Source organism: Podarcis cretensis (genome assembly GCF_951804945.1).
Source record: "Podarcis cretensis genome assembly, chromosome: 17".
NCBI lineage: Eukaryota > Metazoa > Chordata > Lepidosauria > Squamata > Lacertidae > Podarcis > Podarcis cretensis.
In genome coordinates, this window is record NC_137187.1 from 35,192,605 (window position 1) to 35,205,840 (window position 13,236).

At 48.3% G+C, this 13,236-nt stretch overlaps 1 protein-coding gene across 1 annotated transcript in view; it reads left to right on the plus strand.

The window, feature by feature from the left end:
• The window catches only part of LOC307206719 (mitochondrial adenyl nucleotide antiporter SLC25A23-like), a 49,660-nt gene extending 41,360 nt beyond the window's left edge, over window positions 1-8,300 (plus strand). The window contains exons 9-10 of the mRNA XM_079960099.1: window positions 172-322; window positions 2,633-8,300. Coding sequence (XP_079816225.1) covers window positions 172-322; window positions 2,633-2,817 — 336 coding nt within the window. The 3' untranslated portion in view covers window positions 2,818-8,300. The remainder of the gene's footprint in view (window positions 1-171; window positions 323-2,632) is intronic.
• Window positions 8,301-13,236: the final 4,936 nt, after the last annotated feature.

Below are 13,236 nucleotides of genomic sequence, written 5' to 3' on the forward strand. Positions count from 1 at the left end.
ACCCTTGCAGGAACCCTTTCTCTCCCATGCTGTGTGGCTAAACAGCAATCTCGCCAGATTCCAAGGCTTGGCATGAAAGCCACTGCCTCCCCATCTGTGTTAGGCCCTGGGATGCACCTGCGCCAGATTCCCAAGTTACCAACTCCTCCTCTCCCCTTCCTTTTGTGGCAGACGCTGAAGAACACCTGGCTGCAGAAGTACAGCAAGGACACAGCTGACCCGGGCGTTCTGGTGCTCTTGGGCTGTGGCACTGTCTCCAGCACCTGCGGCCAGATTGCCAGCTACCCGCTAGCTCTGGTGCGGACCCGGATGCAAGCCCAAGGTGAGATTGCAGCATCGTCCAGACAGTCTGGCCTCCAAGGAGAGCACTGAAGGTGGCTGTGACTGAGGTGTAATGAGCTGGAGGCTGGACTAACTGCAAAGCCCCATTAACAATAGGGGGACATAAGGAGTGTGGGGAAGAAACTCGGGGGGGGGGGAGAGCCTGGAAGGGCAAAGAAACAATGGCCTGTTAACATAACAATATCTCCTCATACTTGCTGAGTTTCAAGGCTGGCCATGAGTTTTCAGTTTAGACTTACACACACACACACACACAACATCAGGCTTCACCTGACTCTGCTCTGTGATCTCATCAGGCAGCGCCAGGCTCTTTGGGCAGTTTCCAATTATAAATTATAAAACCACAGTAAAACATCAAACATTAAAGACTTCCCAGTACAGGGCTGCCTGCAGATGTCTTCTAAAAGTTGTATAGTTATTTATCTCCTTGACATCTCATGAGACAGCATTCTGCAGGGATGAAAAGGCCCTCTGCCTGGTTCCCTGTAACTTCTCGGAACAAGGGAACCGCCAGAAGGCCCTCGGAGCTGGACCTCAGTGTCCGGGCTGAATGATGGCGGTGGAGACGCTCTTTCAGGTATACAGAGCCAAGGCCATTTAGGACTTTTAAAGTCAACACCAATTGTTTGAATTGTGGTCGAAAACTTACTGGGAGCCAGTGTGGGCCTTTCTGGACCAGTGTTATATGGTCCCAGAGGCTGCTCCCACTCACCAGTCTAGCAGTCACAATCCGGATTAATTGTAGTTTCTGAGTCGCCTTCAAAGGTAGACCCAAGCAGAGCGCATTGCAGTAGTCCAAGTGGGAGATAGCCAGAACATGTAACACTCTGGTGAGACAGTGCACAAGCAGGTAGGGATGTGGTTGAAGCCAGAATTAGAAATGGCCATCAGGTTGCTCACATGTCAATCACCTGACGTCATCATTGCCTCAGGTGAAGAGTTTCCCATGAATTCAAGTTGGTTTGCAGATGAGAAACATTCCCTTGCACAGAACCCCTTCACTTGTGAGCTCCCAAGCTGTGCTTGCTGTCTGCGCTGGTCAGCTGATTGTTCCTGACAGCAAGCCCTGCCTTCAGCAGTGATCAGCTCTACCAGGGAGTTCCTTGTCGGGGACTCCCTAGCATAGCTGATCCCACGAGGGCTTGCTGTTAGCACTGACAGCAAGCCCTTCATGGCAGGGAAAGACCAGGAGCACATGTTGCTCCTTTGCAGCTACACCTTTTCCTGTCCCACACCTAATGTCCTATGATATCAGGTGTGAGGCAGGTGGCTTAGAGAACACAGCCTGATCTGGCCCAGGGGGCAGAGGTTCTCCAGGCCTGCGACACAGCACCATCATTCACATGCCTTGCACTCGCCCTCAGGGCAGTTGTGTAGATTGGGCCCAAAGGAAGAGGGCAGTGAGAGACTGTCAGTGAGGAGGAGTGGGGGGACTGCTCTGGCTTGTTGGATAGGCCTCACCAAGATACATAGAGAGCAGTCAAATACAACATTCCTAGAGTGGACATGAAAGTGGATGTTTGCTCCAGTCAGTAGAAAACTTCCTGTTTCCTCCTGGGCTGGGACAGACTTCCTCTGCATGTGACTAGAGGTGGGCGTGACCTTACCTGTGCAGGTAACAAAAGCACTAGGAACACAGCCCACCCCCCTCTGACTCCATTTGTCAGAGAAGCAACAGCTTTTTAGCTTGAGATGTTCTGTTGGCTTTCAGCAGAAGACAAAGGGACTATCTCCATATGGGATAGATTCCACGTGTATATACTTTGTAACCTAAATCTGCCTTCAGGGATCCATCTGTGAACTGAATATGTGAGTAAACTTCTTTTATACTTTTTACACAAGATTGTGTCGTGTCTGTTCTTTTTAAGGGGGAGAAAAGGGGATTACCAGGAATCCTATATTGAGAAGCTTATACGAGCTTGCAACCACCTAACTGCTGTGCACATTTAAAAGGGGAATGCACTCTGCTAAGTAAAGGGACTTGCTAACGCAAGTTAGGAAGGATATTATTAAACAATATATCCTCTCCTGCCTCCCTGAACATTCCTACACAGAGGTTGGATGGGCCAAAGCAGGGAATGGGTTCCGTCCAATCACTGTTGATGCAGGAACCTCCTCGGCCAGGTCTCGCTGAATGTTCTCATTCCATTCCTATGCTGAAACAGCTATAATGTTAATTAAAAGCTGGGGCCACTTACAGAAACAGAAGTGACCCTCTCCTGGAACTTTGTTGGAGGAGCTTTCAAACATATGGCCCTGACCTCTCTGCTCCTTTCCCCTCTCTCTGCAGCAACCATTGAAGGTGCCCCACAGCTGAGCATGCTGGGCCTCTTCAGGCACATCCTCTCTCGAGAAGGGGTGCTGGGCCTCTACCGCGGCATTGCCCCCAACTTCATGAAGGTCATTCCCGCCGTCAGCATCAGCTACGTTGTGTATGAGAACATGAAGCAGGCTCTGGGAGTCACGTCCAGATGAAGCGGATGAAGCCTGCTTCCCCAAAGGGGCCAGGACCTGCCTCTCAAGAAGGACCGCTCCTGAAGGGAGCAGTAGGTGGGGACGTACCTCCTCTGCTCTAGTGTCCTGTGGGGCAGGGAGTGGGCAGCTGGGCGGAGGAAGGCCGGAGAGTGCTGGAGTGAGCGGGCCCTTGTTCTCCTCATCCCCAGAAGAGCAGAGAATTCTTCCTCAGCAAGGAGGACCAAGGAGGCCTGTCCCACTTGCTTACAAAGGTGTCCCCCGTCCCACCACCAGATGCCGGAGGATGAGAAGTGCTGTCGCCCTTTTGAGGTAGATTTCTTGGGCTCCCAAGTGCTAGAGTCTCGGGGGACAGCCACCTCAAACGGGCTTGCTTCTGAGTCAAGGCTACTCGCCAGGAGCCTGCAGCTCTCGCTGCATGTGTGTCGTCTTCTTCCCTGCCCACCCCCCCCCCAGCATGTTTCCTGTTCTGCGTATTTCTGCCAGCCATCCAGCAGGAAACCAACCCCACCGACGTTCATTGCCGGTGACGTGTGGCCGGATCTGGAATGAGCAGCTATCCTGTAAGCAAAATGGGGGAGGTACTCTTCACCCCACTTCACCCACGGTGTCTCAGCACTGGAGATGATGCATTCAGGGACAATCTGCCGTACACTGGAGGCGTTAGAAAATTCAGCGTTTGCAACCAGGTGTTTTCCAAGCCCTTTTGTTGACACCCTAGCATCTGGGGTTTGAGGATACCCGAGGACATGTTCTTACTCCACCCCAGATATCCAGCTGCAAAACTGAACCAGGTTGATCCCTCTTCCATTCCTCTCTCTTCCACATCCTGTGGGGTCGCTGGAGCACCAATGAGTTGCATTTCAGCCCAGCACTGCGTTATCTTTACCTATGTGGAAAGTGTCTGTATATTTTGCACGTTGACTTGTTTTTAACTTATAAGACTGGTCTGCACTCTCTTCTCAACCTAGACATCGGGAGATGAACTGAAACTTTCCCCAAACTTTCCCTTTCCCCTCTGAGGTGGTGGACAATGGAGAAAGACATTTCAAGGGCTATTTGCTGTTGTCGTCAACACACTTTACCTGAGGTCTCTGGATTTCTTGTTTGAACACATTTCTGCTTGCTGGGAGATGTTTGCGAGGGTCACATCAGCACTGCGGCTTAAGAAGTGACACCCCCTCCCCAACAATAACCCTTGAATCCATGCTCCCTGGTTTCCATGGCCCTCTTCTGTCTTGCTTACCTCTACGTATTGGCAAGTTGTAATACAAAGGAGGTAGGAACTTATTTTTCCTCTCCCCGCCTCCCGTGGGATATTGCTTTGAAAGATGTAGAAGAGGCAGGATGGCAGGTAGAAAGATTGCCCAGAAATACCTTCCTCCCCACCCACCACCCAGTAATCATAGTAATAGTAATAAAAATAAAAACCTGTTTTCAAAAGATTACCCGGAGCACTATCTTCTAATGTGTACAGTTCTGGGGCATTAGGGTTCCAAGCCTCTGCTAAAGGGATCTGTACAGTTGAACCAGAGTTGCACTAAAAACAATTAACAGCAAAAAAAAAAAAAAAATCTGTGGCAAGAAAAGCTTTCATCTTTGTTTTTCATAGTCATTTCTGCTTCTGCTAATCACGGGCAAGAAGATATTAAGGGCACTAAATTCCTCCCACCACCAGTACCTGCAGCTATATTCAGGAACCTCTCTGGCTGCTGAGATTTCCCACAAGCATTGCTCCCATGCTTTGCAACCAAAGGGCAGGACCAGGGAAGGACGCCAAATGTTAGAGACGGCACTTTTGTAACCACAAGGCAACAGTAACCCAAGTTCCCCCAGACTTTAAATGCAGTCATACCTTGGATCTCAAACACCTTGGCTCCCAAACAATCGAAACCCGGAAGTCAGTGTTCCAGTTTTTGAACGTTCTTTTGGAAGCCAAACGTCTGACAGGGCTTCCGATTGGCTGCAGGAGCTTCCTGCAACCAATCAGAAGCCGCACTTTGGTTTCTGAACGTTCTGGAAGGCGAACGGACTTCTGGAACAGATTCGACTTCCAAGGTATGACTGTACTTGGGACACAGATGGGAATAAGGTGGTTGCTGTTGTTTTAATGGGATACTATATGCACCTGTACTTTTCATGATCAGCTTCCAAGACAATAGGAAATCAGCAGTGGCATCTACAGTAGGTTGAAGCTGTGGGGCCTCAGACCCCAGACAAGCAGTAGCAACGTTGATGGCAGCAGCGAGGCTCTGCCCCATGACACCCACACAACCTTTGGGAAGGTATCTTCCTTGTAAGTGCAGCTCATATTGTTCCCTCCTCCCTTTAGGCTCAAGGGTGAGATTGTGATTTCTGGACTACAGTGAAGCCTCTGTGATTCCTTCAAATGTGTCAGATGTAGTGTTGAGGTGTATCACGGGTAGACCTTGGTAATGTGGCGCCCTATGCGAGGCCGAAATTTGCCCTCCTGCCCGAGGCTTGTGCTGCCTTCCCAAAGCTGGGAAAGCACTAACCTGTTAGAGCCCTCACACCTCCTCCCCAAAGCAAACACTTACTAGGCTTTGGGAAGGAGGCAAGAAGGTACCCCCTTGGCCCCTGCACCCTGGCCAGGGGAACCAGTTGCGCTGTCCTAAATCTGGCCCTGGCTTTGTCTGAGAATTCATACGTCAGGAAATCGGTCTCTTGGGTTGATATACATGGCCATAAGTATTTAATACTTTTTTAAAAATGCAAATACAGTGGTACCTTGGTTCTCAAACGTAATCTGTTCCAGGAGCCTGTTTGACTCCCAAAACGGTTCAGAAACCAAGGCACAGGCTCCGATTGGCTGTAGGAGCTTCCTGCACTCAAGCAGAAGCCGCGTCGAATGTTCAGCTTCCAAAAAACATTCGCAAACTGGAACACTTACTTCCGGGTTTGCGGCGTTCAGGAGCCGGTTTGTTCGGGAGCCAAACCGTTCCGAGTACCAAGATACCACTGTACTGTATAACAAAAAGAGAAAAATAAAATTTGAGAATTTCCGGCTGACGTTAAGAATAAAAATATTTCATCACTTCTAATTTAAACATATAAATTAATATAAGCAGTCTGTATGTCCAAATAGGTTTCTAAACAAGATTGATGATTATAAGCCATGTGTTCAAATGTAGAAAGAGCGCTGCATTTTATTCATGTTTAATGCACAAGAATACACAAGAATCTTGGGAACTGTAATTTGTTGCGGGCGCTGAGAACTGTAGTTCTGCAAGGGGCAAACTACCATTCCCAGGATTTTTTTTGGGGGGGAGCCATGTGCTATATGGTGTGGTGTCTTGGGAGGGAAGGGGGTCAATGCTGCACAGGACCTCCAGGTTTCAAGGGGCAAGAGAGTGTAGTGTGTGACGTTGGCTTGGGCCCCTCTTGTGTTGCACAGATTTGGAATCTCAGCCTTAAGGGCTCGTCCAGATAGCAGTTGTGTCAGTGTGGAAGCCTCACCAGAAAGAGATGCCAAAGAAAGAGGAGAGAATTTGTGCGGTTGTCAGTACACTGTGCAGCTTGCACGACTCTCCGGTGGCTCACTGCACTAGCAGTAATTAGTGTGTGGAACTTGAATTTCCCTGTGGCTAAGGGAAATATTCTGTCTCCGATTTAAGGAGGATATTGAGAAGCTGGAACGTGCAGAAGGAGGTGACCCAGATGACCGAGGGTCTGGAAACCAAGCCTTATGAAAACGCTTGAGGGAGTTGGGTATGTTTTGCCTGGAGAGGGGATATGATAGCCATCTTCAAATAGCTAAAGGGCTGTCACATGGAAGAGGCAGCAAGCTTGTTTTCTGCTGCCCCAGAAGGCAGGACCCATACTAATGGATTCAAGTTACAAGAAAGGCGATTCCAACTAAACGTGAGGACAGATGGGAGGAGACAGCGCTATGTTTCTAGAAAAAGAGGTGCCAGAACTCACCATGAATACCTCCCTCGTTCTCTTAGAATGACACCCACCTGAGAGGTGCCGGAACGGAGTTCCGGCTGAAAAAAAAAGCCCTGGCAAGAGGTTTTCAGCAGTGGAATGGACTGTGTAGGAAGGTGGCTTATTTGACTGGAGATATGGGTGGCTATCTTTCAGGGATTCTTTAGTTGTGATTACTTCATTGAAGGTGGGTTCGATGAGATGACCTTTGCCTTTCTTCCAGCTCTATGATTCTGTGTTGCCTGATGGGCATGGTGAACCTATTCCAAGTTAGATGGGGGTTATGATCCCTTTAAAGAGCTTTGAGGAAGACATTAGTTCCACATTTGTAGCTTCTCCGATTGCAGTGAAGGAAAAAGTAGTTGCTGAATACCAGCTCTCTCTTTCAGAGCATTTAACAGGAGACCTTACCTATAAGAAATGAAGAGCAATTATAAATGTATGTACCTGCCAGTATTCCTATCCGGTTGTGTTCCTGGGCTGACAGTACAAAAATCCAGAAGAGATAGAAAGATGGGGAACCCACTGTACAGAACTGAGGCAATGCTAGAAAGATGTTTAATATTGTTTTCAGTGGAAACTTATGATTTAAGGTTAATGGCACTTTGATTTTAGTAGCAAAAGGGGGAGAGCAGGAGTTAAGAAACAGGCAAGACTTGGGAGCTTACAGGGATGAAGTGAAACTAAAAGTATTCCTTGAGCCTTGCTGGCATCTCATGCTTGGGGCAACTCGCCCCTCTCCTGCTTGCAACACTGGGGAGGACAGGTAAGATTGCTCAGTTGCAGCCTTGAGGTCCCCACCCTCCCATCAACAAATTGGGAGAAAAGGCAGAGGCCATTCCCACTGCCCATTCCAATGTTATGCTCCTTCCTCTGCTAGCTATAGCAAGCGAGATCCCCAGGTGTGCTGCCCAGAATGTGTGTGAAAAACACCGGGGAGAAAATGGGTGGGATAAGCTGTCGCTGCCTCATCTCCTTTGTCAGCTGCACATTTAAAGGTGTTTTAGGGGAAATATTTGAGATGTAGACTAGCAACCCTAGTGAGAGGGTTAATTTGGTATGTGACCTAAAGCATGGTGTAGATGTAAGTAAAAGTTTGGAGAATCTGACTGTGGAGCAAAGGACCTGTTAGCCTTCAGATCCCCTCCTGCCACTGAGTCTGCAAAACAGCTGTATATCCTATTATCCAGTTGTGGCCCTGGGCTTCCTGCTGCATGACTCTTTGAGCATTGAAAAGGTGTAAATATCAAATGATCCCTGACTAAAATTTTCTACAGAGAAAACAGCTACCTCTTGTTACTTTCTCCCAGGAAAACAAGTGTGGGGGCTGGAGTCTAACACAGAATCCATTTTTTAGGGACAGAGCAAAGTGGAAAGTCCTACCCACAGCTTTTGCATTCATCTTGCACTCTTTCTTTATAAATGTTGCCTGAATCTAACTCCAGCAAGGCTACTTCCATACATCTGTTGCTGCTGTGTTTTGTGTTGGTATTTCAAAGGGAAAAAAGAACACACACTAATAAATTTTCTAAACTTTCCTTTATGTTTCTTGGCCTGCTTATTATGAAAATGGTTTCAGTTGCAGAGTACAAACATTTTAGGGCAGGAATCAACCATATCTATGTTGTCTTTGTACTAGGAGCTGCATTTTAATTTGTTATTCTTAACTTCCTGGCCCAAGAGAGACAGGAATTCTGTGCAAGGTTCACCAGTCCTCCTGGCTTGCATTACAGTGTGGTTCTATGGCTTGATTGGAGTGAACATTTTGCATCTGTTCCAACTGTATAGTATTGTTACTCACTCACGCCACCAAACTGTGAGAAGTTGCAGGGATCATGTTATAGTAGAGCTGAGGAACCTGTAACATTCTTGATGTGGTTGGACTCCAGTTCCTGCAAGCCTTTGCCAGCATAGTCAATGGTCAGGGTTGATGGGAGTTGCATTTAATGACATCTGGAGGACCACGGGCTCACTATGCCTGCACTACAGCATGATTCCTTTGGAGAGAAGAGTACTGGATACTTAGGGCTCATCAACACCTCCAGTTCTCCAAGCAGTTTTCTGCTCATCCATTTTTTAGGCATGGATCCAAGTGATTTTGCCTTTTCCCTGCTACTTTACCCCAGAAAAGCAGCTTTTTGGCACTGAATTGGAGCAAACAGCAATCCATGGAAAAACTAATTGCGGTTTGTTTTGATTCAGTGCTGAAGATCGTGTTTCCCTGGGGGAAAATGGTGGGGCAAGCAGAGGTGTGGATAAGTCCTCTGGGTGTCTTTGTAATATTCAATTTATGCAATTTGCAAGTAGTGCCTGGTGAAAGCAGGCAGCTGTGTAGCAGGGTCACAAAGCCTGCTGACTGTGCACCAGGTTCCCAAAGGGAGCCACAGCCTCCCAAGAATGCTTCTACTGCAGTTTACCCACCGCTCTCTCTGCCTCCAACTCTGAAAATACAGAATTTGGCTACAGCTGCCACTCCCTATCCAAGCACAGATCCACATTTAAAAGCTCTATTCGGTTTGGTTTGGGGGTTTTTTTGCCCCAGAGCATTCCCTGCGAAGACCCACTTTTTAGTGCTCAACCTGAGCAAACATCAATTTAGTTTTTTCACTGATTGCCATTTGCTTTAAAGGGCAGGCTTTCGCAGGGAAAGCTCCAGAGAGAAAAGGTGGGGGGGGGAGAGCGCTTGGAGCTTTAAGGCATGGACCATACCTGGCAAGAGCGGAGGAAAGTTAAGTATAGATAAGCCCTTACTTCTGTGGTGTGTTACCATCACAAAGCAGGAGAGATTATTCAGTCACCAAGACACATGAACATTCTACCCACTGAGGACATATCAACTGATGATTTCTGAACATTAAGCATCTCTGTAAAATTCTGGAGTTGCAAAATGCATATTGTTCAATTTGAACAAATGACACTGGGATGGCCATCTGTCGTGGATGCTTTAGGTGAGATTCTTGCATTGCAGGCTGGACTAGATGACACTTTGGGTACCTTCCAAGTCTACAATTCTATGGTTCTAAGACTTCATAATTTGCGTGAGCAACTGGCTAGAAATTGGCCTGCAATTCAGGGCTGCCTCAACTACACAAGCAACCAGGCACTATCAGGGTGTTACACCCCTGTTTGCTCTTCAGGACTTAAGGGTTGATACAAAACTGGGAAGAGGTGCAACACTTTAGGGCCGTACAATAGTACCTTGGGTTAAGAACTTAATTTGTTCCAGAGGTCCATTCTTAACCTGAAACTGTTCTTAACCTGAGACACCACTTTAGCTAATAGGGCCTCCCGCTGCTGCGATTTCTGTTCTCATCCTGAAGCAAAGTTCTTAACCCGAGGTACTTTTTCTGGGTTAGCAGAGTCTGTAAGCTGAAGCGTCTGTAACCCGAGGTACCACTGTACTTCCCAAAGTGTGATACATGAACCCACAGGGAGTATGCAAAAGCGTTTCAGAGGGAATATGGCAGAATTATTAATGTTACTTTAGCATAGTTTTTAAGTATTATTAAAACTACCCCCTAATGATCTTCTGGGGTTTTACAGCGCATTATTTAGCGTAACTTTCTTTCTGAAGAACTAGGACATTTCCTCCCTACCTTTGGCACAAATAACCCATCTATGCAGTTACAATATGGACATCTGAACAACGTCCACAGGCCCAGTGAACACTACTGAGGAGAATGGGACCTTTTGCATGCAGCCAGGACATCCCTACGATAAACACCTTTAACTGTTCTTTAAAGAGCTTGTCACACTAGGCAGTAGGAAAAATTTGGTTTAATACACTGAAAGATACAGACAGTGCTTTTTTCCAGGGGATACTCAAGGGTACACAGTACCAGAACCTGTTGTTGTTAAAAAGTGTGGCACTTACTGTAACAACTTATGGTGAGTACCAGCACCTATTTTTCTAGAAAAAAAAGCACTGGATACAGAGTACCGTATATGTGTGCAGGAGCCCTGCCCTCCGCTGACTGTCATTCAGACAGCTCGCAAGCTCAAAACAAGTGTTTCTCCACAGAGTACAATCAAGAGTTTAGAAAGAGCAGGGAACTTTCTCTTTGCTGTGGTCTAAACCACTGAGCCTCTTGGGCTTGCCAATCGGAAGCTCAACAGTTTGAATCCCCACACCGGGGTGAGCTCCCGTTTTTCTATCCCAGCTCCTGCCAACCTAGCAGTAGGAAAGCACACCAGTGCAAGTAGATAAATAGGTACCGGTGCGTCGCAAAGGTAAACGGCGTTTCCATGCACTCTGGTTTCCGTCATGGTGTTCCGCTGCGCCAGAAGCAGTTTAGTCATGCTAGCCATGTGACCTGTAAAACTCTCTGTAGACAAACGCCAGCTCCCTCGGCCAGAAAGCGAGATGAGTGCCACAACCCCATAGCCACCTTTGACTGGACTTAACCATCCAGGGGTCCTTTACCTTTTACCTTACGTTATTATGTATTTATTTATAACCTGCCTTTTCCCTTGGCCAGGACTGAAGGTGGCTTACAGATAAAAATAAGAACACCTAAAAACCGGGGTGGGGAATGCAATAATAACCGGGGTGGGGAATGCAATAATAAAAAAGCAATTAACCATTAAGACCACATGCAACCTGTTTAATTCATGCAGGTAGTTACACCTGTCAGTACGCCTTTGAGCGGTGCCAGCAACTGGGCTCAAAAACTGGTTCTGCCCCGACTGGGCTAGATGACTGGAGCACTTCCAGAGACCTTCCAATCCTAGAAAGCAGGTCTAAGTGCAATGGACTCACAACTGTGCATTGTGAGCACCATACTCATGCAGAGTATAAACAACACGGAAGCTTGCTGTGACGCATAACTTCTTTTATTTCTAAAGTCTACTAAAAACGAATTAAGTACAGTGGTACCTCGGGTTAAGTACTTAATTCGTTCCGAAGCTCCGTTCTTAACCTGAAACTGTTCTTAACCCAAAGCACCACTTTAGTATGTAACCCGAGGAACCACTGTACAATCATACCTCGAGTTACAGATGCTTCAGGTTACAGACTCCGCTAACCCAGAAATAGTACCTTGGGTTAAGAACTTTGCTTCAGGATGAGAACAGAAATTGTGCTCCAGCGGAGGCCCCATTAGCTAAAGTTGCGCTTCAGGTTAAGAACAGTTTCAGGTTAAGAACGGCCCTCCGGAACGAATGAAGTACTTAACCTGAGATTATACTATACTGGCTAGCATGAGTGTTACAGCTGTCACTCAGCCATCTAATCACTACATAGAATGTTTCCCAACCTTGTGCCTCCAGCTGTTTTTGGACTACAATTCCCATCATCCCTTGCCACTGGTCTTGCTAGTCAGGGATGATGGGAGTTGTAGTTCAAAAACAGCTGGAGGCACAAGGTTGGGAAACACTGAAGATAACACACAGACTCCCCACAGAGTCAGGCAGGAGCGGAAGAAGTAAGACTAACGAGGCACTAGGCACCTTTCATTAAAAACGTCGGCACACAAAACCCCGCGGGAACAAGGCCTCCTCCTTCACCTGCAGGTCGAAGGGAAGCAAGGAGGGTGTCCACCTTTCACGCCACTACGCAGGTCGTTCCAACGGTGTCCAGGAACAGCTCCTGGACTTCAGCGTCCTCGGCCAGCGCACGGCACCTTCCGCCGAAGCCTGAAATCCGCCCGGCGCCTCCAGCCTGAGGGACGTTGGCCAGTGTCCCGCCCCTTCCGGCAATCGCTCCTGCCATTGTTATGGCAACCCCGAGGGAAGAGACTGGCTAGCTGCGTCCCGCCTCATTGGTCCAGCCTCGCGTCGATCATGTTGCACTTCCGCCTTACTGCGGCTCTCCGACCAATTGCCTCCAAGGGGGCGGGAAAGAAGCGGAAGTGGGTTCCCCCCCCCCGCCTCCCCGTGCAAGGGCCTACGTGAGAAATCTGGATTTTTGTCCCTGCTGATTTTTGGCGGGCCGGCGGTGACGCGCACGTCGAACGCGATAATTCCCCCCCCCCCACCCTGTTATTATTATTGTTATTATTAAAGGGCCCCTTAAGAAATGACGTAACCCCACGTTAGCTCCGCCCTCCCAAACGGTGAGGGGATTCAACCCCCAGCCTCTGAGGCAGAACCCGGTTGTCGCTTTGGCTGAAACCAGCGCATTCTGCCACATGACGTACTCTCCGTTTCTCCAATGGAGGGGCTTGAGGTTTAGCGACCTTGCCTCCCTGATTGGTCCAAGGACGGCTTCTCACCCCGCCCCTGCCATTCTCTAATAGGTCGCAAACCACATATCACGCTCCTCCCCTCGCTTGCCACTCGAGGAGCACCCTGGCACTCAAGCTGCAGAGCCCGCCTCTTCTTAGCTTTTAATTGGCCGGGCGTTGAGGCCGCCTGTTTCCTTTTGTACCCACTGGCCCTTTGCCATGCCAGTCACCTGGAGCCTCTAAGCGATTGGTCCTCCGAGGAGAGGTCGGAGGGCAACGGGTTGTAGTCCCGCCTCGCGTTCCCAGCGTG